Source organism: Rhinoderma darwinii, chromosome 3, assembly GCF_050947455.1.
Source record: "Rhinoderma darwinii isolate aRhiDar2 chromosome 3, aRhiDar2.hap1, whole genome shotgun sequence".
Taxonomy (NCBI): domain Eukaryota; kingdom Metazoa; phylum Chordata; class Amphibia; order Anura; family Rhinodermatidae; genus Rhinoderma; species Rhinoderma darwinii.
The window spans coordinates 200962550-200975863 of NC_134689.1; the positions used below are offsets into that span (position 1 = coordinate 200962550).

At 38.5% G+C, this 13314-nt stretch overlaps 1 protein-coding gene across 3 annotated transcripts in view; it reads left to right on the forward strand.

Annotated features, from left to right (window-relative positions):
* The window catches only part of CELSR1 (cadherin EGF LAG seven-pass G-type receptor 1), a 142833-nt gene that overhangs the window by 97331 nt on the left and 32188 nt on the right, over positions 1-13314 (forward strand). For all 3 annotated transcript variants that reach the window (XM_075857228.1, XM_075857229.1, XM_075857230.1), the window contains exons 6-16: positions 2848-3005; positions 3193-3356; positions 4197-4322; positions 4787-4953; positions 5669-5854; positions 7142-7255; positions 7555-7729; positions 9003-9144; positions 9265-9385; positions 10239-10422; positions 11684-11785. In XM_075857228.1, the coding sequence (XP_075713343.1) occupies positions 2848-3005; positions 3193-3356; positions 4197-4322; positions 4787-4953; positions 5669-5854; positions 7142-7255; positions 7555-7729; positions 9003-9144; positions 9265-9385; positions 10239-10422; positions 11684-11785 (1639 nt within the window). The remainder of the gene's footprint in view (positions 1-2847; positions 3006-3192; positions 3357-4196; positions 4323-4786; positions 4954-5668; positions 5855-7141; positions 7256-7554; positions 7730-9002; positions 9145-9264; positions 9386-10238; positions 10423-11683; positions 11786-13314) is intronic.

Genomic DNA, 13314 nt, shown 5'->3' on the forward strand with positions numbered 1-13314 from the left:
CAAATTGCGAAATAGGTGAATCTTATTTTTGGCGCATGATGCATCAGGTTTTAGACATATACAGATCTTTCTGCCTAACTAGATCCGTTTAAAAAGTGTTTTTAAAAGGAGGTGCTGCTTCGTGAAAGTGGCATGGCTTAACATGTGCCAAACCGAACCAAAAATCTAGCACAAAATTAAGTTGCAAAATAAGCTAAATCAAAGGTGGTATAAGGAAGAGAAAAGTGTCTAACATGTCTAGGTAGATGCGCCAAGTTTATCATACAGCATTTACACTGATTAATTTGGCGCATTTTCTGACTGCCTGGTCTAAGTTTACACTGTCTAAATCTTACACAATGAGTTGCAGAATAAAAAGTTTTAAATAGCATGGTAGCTATGATCTTATGTTACAGTATGTTAACATACACAATAATTGATTATATAAACCCCAGCAATAATAACATTCTGTATAGACCGTAGTAGTCTGGGTATAGCAGAAGTCCGCATGACCTGCCACCTCGTTTTTTCATTGTAACATAAACTTGTTTGGCTATTTCCATTTTCCTGGCTGAGTTGTGCTCATTTTACATCCTGTTTATGCTGAAAACCAATGAACCTTACACTAGTTACTCTGATTTGGTTTTTATGTCACCTTTAGATAAGTTTTAATAAAATAAGCAAAAACACTGGTTGCGCCAATCATTTCATAGAACGTCTATTAACTGAATAAATATTTTAGAGGGTTTTTTTTTTAAATAAAGTTTAATAAACGTATAATAAAACATTTTCGAACCTTACAATATACTTTTTGTGTTTATAATCCTTCACTATTTTACAAAATCTCTGCATGCTGTCAATGTGAGGGGAAATTCCTATTTACACCTTTTGCTAAAGTGTTATCCAGTCTCTGTGAACAATATACTATCTAACCAATAGAGATTTGTGTGGTTGATGTATTTAACTCATAAAGTATTGCCTAGACTGGTTACAATTTTTGCATCAACTTTGATTTTAGGCCTGTACAGGTTTTTAGCCTCTGGAGGTACTATAAAAAATGTTCCCACTCATTGACAGCAAACATAGATCTTGAAAATGGTTAGCGATTGATACACAAAGTATATAAGAAAGTTTCAGAATTCCTCCTTATGTAATGGTTGTGCTTTATTTACATATAGCTGTAAAACTTTAGTATATGCAATAATAATCCAAGATTAGGTCCTCCAAAAAAAAAAAATTCGATTAGCATTCCACTGCATGTAGTTCATTTGTTTTGTTGTGACCTCGATGTATGTTATTTTACACTTTTTTTTTTTTTTTTTTTTACAAGAATGCCAAATCTCCATGTGCAGAGGAAGACAACAATTACCTGAGCACTTTTGCTCTGTATTACCTGTAATACAGGTAGAGGCTCCAGAGAAACTGCGGAGCGTGACTATTAGAGAGGGTCCTGTTCCTTTTAGTCCTCTACTATAAAGGAGATCATTGTTCCCTGTAGCTTTCATTGATGGGCTTCATACTGTTACTTGTCTTATCAAGGCAGTCCTTTAATAACACTCAGTGTCATATATATATATATATATATATATATATATGTGTATATATATATATATATATATATATATATGCAGCTGTGAGCTTTATGTCAGCAGTGTCTCATTACCTAAATGTGATCGCTAGCTCTCAGTATACGTCAGACAAGGCCTACACACACGTATTTCCACAGCCGTAAAAAATAAAGATAATATAGTAGGAAACCGAATGCAGTGGAATTCGTAATGGAAACAACTATAAAAACATCACAAAAGATGTCTGTTGACTATTAGGTGAAAGGACAAATTGCTTTGTGTTTGATGCAGTAAAAACAACAGACAAGAGGCTGCAGTGAGAAGTCCAATTCCTGGAGCGGACGTAGTAGTTAGTGGCAGTGGGTGAGGCTTGAAATGTAATATTGCGGCAAAGAGACTTTTGTTGGCAGTTTCAATAGTAGAGCCCTGCGGACCGACCTGTAGCGCTGCAAGAATCTTTGCTCTAGTTTGAAATCACTTGAATGTTTTCTTCGTTTTCTGTACACTACCAGATGTTTTTGAATAGCCAACTATGATCTGATAAGTTCTACAATATTTAAAGAAAAAAAATGTTCTTTTGAATAGTGTGAGTGGGATGTAGAAAATTGATATCCGTGATAATTATACTAAACTTAATTAAAAAAATATATTCAATATTTCTTATTTCTGTAAAAATGTATGAAACATTGGGTTATATGGCATATACATCTCTATGAATTTTATCTGTTCAGAACAAAAGTTGTGAAAGCATGTTCCTAAAGACCATCATAAGAGTTATGGCTGAGAGTAAATATAAAAACGCTTGTGTGTCAGTTACAAATGGTATATTTATAGGTGGGAATGCTTTACTGGACGTTAATACTATCATTCTTGTGTCACATCAATATAACATACGGTCATTGGTCATCAATTAAAGTGTGACTTACAGGTGGCTCACGGAATATCCCACTCTGACTGTCATAGCTGCTGACCGCCAGGCCACTTGTAAAATTCACTTTACAGAGAGGTTAAAATTCTATAACTGGCCCACTCTTGCCTATTGGTAACATTTTCCAGGCCCAGTCCAACAGATACAGAAGTCAAGGAACTATTCATGTAGAAAAGTAACTCAAACTATACTTGGCCATGGTTAGGTCAAGTGGGGTGTAACCAATGTTTTCAGTAAATTTTATATTGTCTCTCAGATATTAAGTGTTTTTTGTTATACATTTTCTTGCATGATAAGTTGATGTATATAAATGTTTAACTTATCTGAATGTCCTGCAGTGGGGTTAATGTTAATGTACTTGTTTTCTTCAAGCCCAACATTGGAAGATTGGGTATTCCTCATGGTCCATCTGGAGAGAAGGTGGCTGTGGTGACTGTAGATGACTGTGACACTGCTGTATCTATAAGGTTTGGGAATCTTATCAAGAACTACACATGTGCTGCCCAGGGGACCCAAACTGGGTCCAAGAAGTAAGTTGTTTTTTTTTGGTCAATGACATAATATAAATTGCTTGTCCTATTTAGATGTAAAAAAATGATCATAGAGATTAACAGGTTAGTATAACCAGTGGCTAAATTATTTCTGGAACATATTTTTGTAGTTTGTTTAATGGAAAAAAAAAATGCCATGTATGTAATGTATAACCACTTGTTCTAGGTCTCTCGACTTAACTGGACCACTATTGCTGGGAGGCGTTCCAGATTTGCCTGAGGACTTCCCAGTACAAAATAGACAGTTCATTGGCTGCATGAGGAATTTAACCATTGACAATAGACCGATAGACATGGCTAGTTTTATAGCCAACAATGGCACTTTACCAGGTACTTTCTCTAGCAAGCCTTTTTTATGTGTTTTTGATTTGTCATTTTCAGAACATTTAGTAGGCTAAATGGAAAGAGATGAGTTAAACAGAGAATAGAAGTCAGAAGGGTGAAAACAAGTCCACAAATCAAAATCAATACAAACCCCAGCAAAAAGCATAGCAAAAATATATGATTGAGAAAACAGAATAATTACGTATTTGTGATACGTCAGACAAGACTTGGTTCAATAATTATTGTATTTAAGGATCATTCCCATCGTACGCATTTATGGCAGACTGGTTGTTTCTGTATGTCTTACTCACTATAATAGAAAGCAACCAGGCATGCATGGCCATCTGTCCTCCAGGAATCTGGGAATGAAGAACAGGGCATCTCCATTTTGAGATTAATGGGGTGTTAGTGGTTGGATCACCAAAAATCAGATATTTATGGCTTATCTAATCAATATGCAAGAAATGTGTGTGGTAGGAAAACCCCCTTTAAGCAAGTCTCCATTTTTACAGCAGTGATGTAAAATAATTTCCTTGTATATCCACCAGAATCACCTACAAAGTCCATATAGCTGACGTTTCAGTACTCAATTGCACTAGATTGTTTTTCCCTTTTAATTGTTGTTTTTTTGAAGGCCATAAAACCATCACTTATTGGTTGCTTGTCTTCCTAGTGTAGGCAATGGCTCGTATTTCATTCACCTGATATAAAATGTTCTTGCGCCTGTTACTAACCATGAACGGAGCTTAACGTGCACCGATCGACGTGCTGTATTGGCGCTTGTTTTTCCGGCCAGCATCGGGGCATGTAAAAGCACCTTAATAATATTTATAATTTCATTCAAAGGTTGTTCTGCAAAGCGGAATTTTTGTGATACCAATATATGTCAGAACCAGGGAACCTGTATTAATAAGTGGAACGCATACTACTGCGACTGTCCTCTGCATTACGGAGGGAAAAATTGTGAGCAAGGTATGTGCCACTGCTGTCATTACTACAAGTATTGGTCTACAATAATACATTATTAGACTATGGTGTTTAGAGCAGCTTCTGAGTGATTATTACATGCACAATTTGTATTCTTTTCATTTCACATATTTGATAACGGACTCCATTTACAGGGCTTTTTCCTGTCGTTCAGTCATTGTGTTGCACCTCTTAGGACAACATGATTAATCAAAAACAACATTTCAGACCGCTATAAATTAAGATAGGGGCGGACACAGACAGCAAGGGCCCTTGTGCAAGAACAGTATATGGACCCCTTGCTCTCCAATATAAATCCTTCGAACAATATGATTTTGTGTGGTTGTTAGGATATTTTATATCACGTAATTTAATGTAAACCTGGTACTTTTAGCTCAAAATCCATTTCAGTTTTAAGTTTTCACTGTCTTGTTCATCTTTAAACATTTCCTCAAATAATGACTTTTCAGTAATGCCGTTTCCACAACGGTTCCAAGGAGGTGGGATTGTCATATGGCATGAGTTGGATGTTACAGTATCTGTGCCATGGTTCATCGGGATGATGTTTAGAACTCGTCAACCTAATGGCATGTTGATGCAGGTTAATGCTGGCTCTTCAACAAAGATTAACATCCAGGTTAGTATCCAAATATTTCCATGTGACTAAAAAGTAATGCTTAGCAATACCCAAGAAACAAGGAATTCCACATCCAGCTCTCGGCACAGGGACAATATCAGTATTACTGCTAATACCAACAGATTACTTCCAATTCCCAATTCTATCTAGCTCCACATCTCTTGACATAATGATTTTAATATACAATGAGGGAGCTGATGTACACAAAATTATAAACCACAATCCTTTATCTGCTCATAATGCATTGTAGATCAATAAACACTCATTCGGACGAATGTTAAATATAATGAATACTTATTGAAGGCAAGGGGTGCCTCCACTTAAGATCTCTTGTGCCATTGACTTTAATAGTTAAAATCACAGAACATCAGGTTTCCATTTTTTACAAGGCAAACGAACAACTTTTTTTAAATTTGCTGGCCCTTTAAGTATGTCACTGGGTTAGACGTCAATGTAGCTTCGCTGTGCTAGATACCATTAAGGTTATGCACACAGCAGTCTGCGGCCTCCATGTTTTAATCCACCATGCAACGGACGTGTTGTTTAGTTGCATGCAACGTTTTCTTGTCCGGCATTATGAAACTTCCATATCACAGTGGATCAACGGGAGATGAGAACAAGCCTGAACTAAATAACTTTTGTGAGCTTGCAGTGTGAGTAATATGTTATGGTACAGTATTTTTAAGACATAACACCTTTTTTCATTTTTAAATAGATTTCAAACAATTACCTCGATTTTGAAGTATACAGCGGCTTCACGCGTGTATCTGGTATGAAGATCCAGCAGATGAGGGTCAGTGATGGTGAATGGCATCACCTGCTCATAGAGCTGAAGAGTTCTAAGGATGGGAAGGACATTAAGTATTTAGCCATCATGTATCTGGACTATGGGGTTTATCAGGTAAAAAAAAATAATCATCCATTCTAGAAGTTTCCAAAGCTTTAGTTTACCCTTTGGCCTCTTGTATACGTTCTTTCTGTATCTTTTTTTTTTTTTTTAACTCGTTTTATTGAACAATATACAAACCATGCACAATTCAAGTACATATGCACAAGAGAATACATATCATAAGACTTGGGTTACATATCACAATGCAGCATACAATGTTGGTCATACAGATAGTCAATTAAATCCAATACAATTTAAACAGTATCATGTGTTAACATTATATTTCTAATGTCTATAAACCGTTGTGAATCATATAGTGTATGTGGAGAGTCACACCAGAGATCCCAAACCTTAGAGAACTTATTCTCACACCCTCTATTTTTGTACACGATTTTTGCATATGGTAACATGGAGTTTACCAGAGCCTTCCATTGTGAAATGGAAGGTGGTCTCGGATCCATCCATCTAAGAGCCATTGCTTTACGTGCTAGGAATAATACCTCCCTCAAGAATATTCTAGTGTGATGTGTCCAATGCTCTTCAGATACAATTCCAAATAAACACACCAAGGGCGTAAAGGGTATCGGCATCTGCAGTATATCAGATATCAATGCTATCACATCCGCCCAGAAAGAGGAGATCCAAGGGCATGCCCAGGACATATGCCAAAAGTCTGCTCTGGAGATTCTACACCTATGACACTCAGCAGTCGGACATCTATCCATCTTGTGTAGCCGTACGGGAGTCAGATAGCTCTGATGAGTAATGAATAGTTGTGTCATCTTATTATTGGCGGCTGGTGAAACTAGTGTATGTGAGTTTAACATGTCAATCCATATTTCGGAGGATATCTCCGGAATTAACTCCCTCCATCTCGTCTCTACAACCAACGGTGTCGCTTTTAATCTAGCCTGGATGAGGAAAGAGTAGATCACTGAGATCAGGCCCCTAGGTCCCTGGGACCTAAAAATTCCAATGAGAGGAAAATCTGAGATATTCCTAGTTCCAGGCGGGTATTGAGTTTGCAAGGCGTGGCGAAGCTGAAGGAATTTAAAAAAGGACTTTCTGGGTATATCAAAATCAGACTGCAGTTGCACAAAAGACTTCATATTCCCATCCACATACATATCACCAACCCGCTCAACCCCCCGCAGCGTCCAAAACTGAGGGTCCAGGGCATTTGAGACATGAGGCAAAGACGGATTGTGCCATAAGGGAGTTTCAGCTATAATATCCACAAAATTGGTTCTTTCTCTATATCTAGTTTCAATAAAACTATTTTCCTCTATGTATTGACAGAACTCTGTGGAAATTGGTAATGATCTGCCCGGCTTGAAACTGAAGGCCATTTTTGTTGGTGGTTTGTCTGGTTCAGACGGCCATGTAACACAGGGGTTTACTGGCTGCATGAAGGTAACTTTTACTTAATAGTATCTGTATTCACTAGATTATCATTGAAGAGGTTATTACTCTACGTATTTTGTTGCTTTTTGTAAGGATGGGAACATCTCACATGCATTTCCCATATAGATCATCACATCAAAATAGCTCTTGCTTTTTCTTGGATGAATAAAGATAACAATATTTGCTTGCACTTTTTCCAGTGGACATTAAAATAAAGTCAATTACCATCATGAATCATTGCATCAAGTGAAAGCATCACTGTCATGCCATAGTCATTGGCGTAAACAACTTTTTAAAATATCCCTTAGGGAGTAAGAATGGGAGAAACGTCCACAAATATAGGAACCCTTAACATGAATAAAGCTGAGGTTATCAACGTGGAAAGTGGCTGCGAAATGGAGAATCCGTGCGATGCCAATCCGTGTCCATACAACAGTGACTGCACTGATGAGTGGGATAGTTTTTCCTGTCACTGTGAGCCAGGTAAGAGTGGCTTCATAGACTTTACATTTGTAACAAGTGTGGCAAAGAGTAGAATATATTTTTGTAAAAGTTTTTACAGTGTGAAGCTATTAAGAGCACCTTGTACGGTTTCTAAATAGAGCTGATTATCGCGGTTTCGGCTTCTCTTAGGCTTTGTACATACTGTGTTTGCAGTGTATGTCAGAGGTATATGTCACGAGGATCTCCTGAATCATACTGCTGACAGAGGCTGCGCTATATCCCAGTGTATAGGCACATAGTGTGATCCGTCGCCCGTATGGTCCCATTGTAAAAAGATACTGCGTGGTATACATTTCTTTTCCGGTATAACTTTGCATGGAATAGTGTAGTCTACTATGTTATTCCATACTTTTTTTTTTCTTTTGCATTATACTGACGTACACCATCTCAACTTGTGGCCAAAAGGACCCGCTTTTGCCTTCTATGAACACGTTTAATGTATACGCTGGGAGCTTTCTCTGCATATTCGTTAAATGCACTTTGCAAAAGCAGCACACACAGCGATCAACTGCCATTGCCGGGGGAAGGCATGTCAGGCCTTACATTTCACCTGCAATGGCCTACCATGTAATACATGGATGTGCCGGGTCCTCTGTGACTTCCATATGGACTAATATGGCATATGGACAGGATTTGTCTTTATGGGACAACTATTTTACGTTCTACAATATCCCTCCCCATTATCCACATCATTAAAAGTACTGCACTTTCATAAGTTATTTAGAGACTATCATAATGAGGAATAACCATTGTTGACCTCTGGATACAGTCAAACTCAAGACATTCTTTATCACAAGCCATCAGATAAAATGGACTATATTTCATATGCACTATCCCACAGGTGGAAAATGGTTGAGGTTATAACAACCGTGTCTAGCATTAATAATAATAATTTATTCTGCTAATTAAGAACTTTTCATAATACATAGCAGAACATTTATTTGTTGAAACCGGAATCCCCCTTTAACTGATCATGTATCAGCATTGGTTACTGATCTACTTGTGTACCACGTCGTAAAATAGTGACCTAATATGCACTGTGTGATGTTCATTTACTAAGATTTAGAAAAAAGCACAGTCCTTGTTTTCAGAACAGTTACACGGTTTAGTCTAAGGATTGATCTTCACTTGCTGTCAGACCTAGAACACATATTCAGCATTATCTGGTTATTTATCTAGTCATTTGAAAGGTTTGTACTGATATGGCATCTGCCCAACAGCACATGTAACCGAATCCTCTTCTTTCCTTTAGGGTTCTTTGGGAGAGACTGTGTAGATGTGTGCAGCTTGAACCCCTGTGAGCATGTCTCTACTTGTGCTCGAAAGCCAAGCTCTTCTCATGGATACACGTGTGAATGTGGAGCAAGCTACTATGGACAATACTGTGAGAACAAGTAAGGGAAAAGTTACTTACCCGAACAGTGTGCTGAATACACGGTGCAGTTACTTCTACATTGGAATGTTTGTTTCATCTAAAGTGTAGATTTGGACTGACTCTTTATTTCCCCTTTCAGAGTCGATTTGCCCTGTCCTAGAGGTTGGTGGGGTAATCCTATCTGTGGACCCTGTAACTGTGATGTCAGTAAAGGTTTTGACCCTGATTGTAATAAGACAAATGGAGAATGCCGATGTAAGGTAAGGATGAGTGGGAAATACATATACGGTACACCTTCATGTTAGGATTTCCATATGTATGTATATAATATGTCCTACAAGACCCTGAGAATATGTCTTTGAGTTACACAGTCATCCCAATTACTAGGTACAATTCTATATTGAAAAATCATTGTTGATGCTATGGAAGCACCATATAAAAAGATCAGTCAAATGTCTCGTTTCATTAAAGTGAAGCTCCGCGTTTATACAAGTTCAGCTAATTTGTGATATACTCGCTTTACTGTTTTAGATGTTTTCTCACTGAAATCCAGCCTCATGTATCCCCATGTAATGAATCTGTTGTATAAAACTGCTGGTTGCCTAGGGGGAGCCCACCGCAGAGATAACGCCTGTGCACCAATGCTTTACTACTTCTGTGCTTCTGCATAGTTCTATAATGGAAGTTGTAAAGCCTTGCTGCTCAGAGGGTTTAGTATAAGAGAATGGGATCTCTGCCTAGCTGAAGGAGCCTCCATAGGTTACGTGCTGGGCAGACAACAGCAGCTGTAAAGTACACAGGTAAACACATTATTGGTGTCAGGGGCACCGGAAAACACAGGACTGTCGGCAGAACAGTTCCTCATTACACTACATACAGCAGCACTGAGCAGATCAGCAGCTGTCAGTCATCACTCAGGAGGGCTGAGGATACCCTCAGCAGACTTGAGTATTGGAAGAGATATAGAAATGTATCTCCCCAACCAAGTAATTTACAGAGATGCTTTATACCCTGCTAGAACCCGAGTTACATCTGCTTTATACTGGCTAGTATTTGATTTTCCAAGCATGTGCCGGGGCTTTTCTTTAAGCCATTTTTGTTTTATTTTTGCAGGAAAATTACTACAGGCCACAAGGCAGTGACACTTGTTACCCATGTGACTGCTTCCCTTCAGGAGCACATGAACGTAGTTGTGACATGGAGACTGGGCAGTGTTCATGCAAACCTGGAGTTATTGGACGCCAGTGTAACCGCTGTGACAATCCTTTTGCTGAGGTCACTAATGATGGCTGTGAAGGTATTGACATTAACCAACATTGGTTGACAGATTAGTCTCCAGCTAAATCTTTATAATATAGAATTCAGTGTTAATTCCCAGCATCATCCTATGTAGGGACCAGTGCACATCACGTCTGTGCCCTACGTTTATCATGTACGTCGGAAAGCTCCTCATGGACACGATAAAAGTGTGTATGGACATGATAAAAGTGCCTATAGGGCTCTATGTGCCCAATGGATAACAAAAGAGTGTTCTTTTAGTCTCTGTTGAGCTGGTATACGTCAGTATGCCTTGTTTATGAAGGATGAAATAGTGTAATGGACTATGCTATTCCTTCTTGAGGGATCCGCAAAAAAAATGTATAGCGCGCTATATAATTTTTTTTACATGGGAGCCTATGGGTGATGGATTCCACTGTATAGCATCCATCACAGGTAAATATATTTGTTGGGAGGCTCCCGACATCACGGTCGGGCAGAGCATTGGAAGCGGTCTACCTCCTGACTTTGGCCCTGTGGAAGCTCTATATACGCACAGTGATGTCAGGAGCTTCCACGGGGCAGGAGTCCCTGGCCAGAACGCTGACGTATTGTAGCTTCTGGTATCACTGTCCATATATTGACAGTGACGTTAGGGGCTTCTCCAGGGCCTGAGTGCCCATACAGAGCGCAAGACATAAAACAGTGGTTCTATCAAGTAGGATTGTATATATTGAATGCATAGTATATGTCAAATTGATAACTTCTACACAGACAGCTGTAAATACAATGTTGGTGATGCTCAGTTTCCAATGTACATACAGAAGTTTTCCATTGGGATTTTATGTATTCCTCTACAATAATCTGACAAGAGAGGAAACCATGTGTGTTTCCATGGCCAGTGTTCCCACTGAATCGCTACAAGCCACTGTTGGTTTTGTTATTTTAAACCCTTTTTGGCACGTGATGAGTCGGCCGTGAACAGCTGCAGAGTCTATGACAATTTTATTGTTCTTGGCTCATGAACAGCAGAAGGTGACACAAAATTAAATGTTACATTACATTGAAAGAAAGTCTGTCTGCCTTGGTATTGTCTTTTCACCATTGTGGTTCTCTATAATAATAAGGCTTGTTGTACATACATCGCATGGTTATCATTTCTCTGCAATGCTGCCATTTCCTTATTCTGTTGTGTTTCTGAGGTAAATCTATTCATTATTTATGTGGGAAGTCCAATGTGCCAGTCAATTTCTGGCATAAACTGGAACTAGGTGTGATTTTGTTTTCTCTCTTTATTGCAGTGATATATAATGCATGTCCCAAAGCCTTCGAGGCCGGAATCTGGTGGCCACAGACCAAGTTTGGTCAACCAGCTGCTGTTCCCTGTCCCAAGGGATCTGTCGGTGAGTGTAGCAACGTAACCTGCTTGCAGTTGAATACAGTAAAAGGGGAATTTCTTGGAGAACAAACTATATGTCGTCATAGAAAGATGCTGAAAAGTTAAGCAGTGATGAAAATATGTTCAAGACTTTTGGGAAGAACTTGCTGTAAAAGTCCTTGTTACCAGATCCCATTCCTAATTGCCTGGCTCCCCACAAAAACATCTCAAGCTAAGGCTTTACACAAACCGCAGTGCATGCATAAGGACCCCGTAAAGCAGCACACACGACTTCATATGCTGTTATATGGTGCCTCACAGAGGAACCGTATTCACATGGTATTTGTGAGGATGAAAACCACTGTGTGCATCCGTATATAATCACCCGTATGGGCCATTAGTAGGCTATGACCAATGTATTGCAGATCGGTACAATTTATGCTCGTGTGCATGAGGCCTTAGTGTTAAAGTGAAACTCTGTTTTGAAGACATTGAAGAGTATATTTGGAATTGCCTAACTACCAATGTCCTAATATGATGTTATTAGAATTGGTTATTTTAGACGTGGGTGTGAGTAAGATACTACAGGGCTGGTGAGAATCTTCTGCTGACAGGGCCTGCGGAGCAGCAGTAGAATACACCATGTGTCGTCTGTATGAGACCGTTGCAATCTGCTGAACAGCCTTGTTTCAGGATTGCACTGACGGTCTAGTTTGATACATTTTCTGTATGTGCACACGGCGGATTATCTGCGATGGTTTTCATTGCGAAAAAATCTGCAGCGTATTACAGTAGCAGCAAAGTGGATGAAATTTTAACAAATCTCATTCACGTGCTGCGAAAATAATATGCAAAAAAAAAGTGCAAAAATGTATTTGCAGTGCGGATTCTCAATCTACAGCATGTCAATTTCTCTTGCGAAAATGCTGCAGAATTTCTGCACAGAAAATCTGGTGGTAAATTCCGCAGTATTTTCGCAGTGTGTTGACAAACTCTTTGACTGGATGAGAATAAAATAATAACGTTTTGAAACATCCTCCTCATCTTAGGGAATTTTTTTTATATTATTTGTGAAGTTTGAAATGAGAAATCAGACTCCACAGCTGTGGGAAAAAAATAGGGATTTGTAAAAAAAAAAATAAGGTATGTTAAATCTAAATAAGAAAAGCCCATGTTGATTTTTCATTTGTATTATAGTTTTTTTTGTTAACATTTTTTGAGGTACTCTTCACAGTTCAGAATTATTCTCTCTGCCAACCCCGCTCTAGTTTACAATTGTCACCTTGTAGGATTATCTCCTTTGTAAATCAGATCATTATACATTTTTGAAGAGCACGGACACAGATGCGCTGTAGACACGATAATTCCTCGTAATTACAGAAGGCTTTTTTTCACCCACCACTTTATTCTTTCCCATCCATTACGTGAACAGTAGACATTAATAGTTAGGCAATATTAAATAATTTATACTCTGAGTCATACCCTGCACCTCAGACAATGTATTTCCTCAGTAGTGCAGCAAGTACAATGGCAATGTCATTATTGGGTAACTTC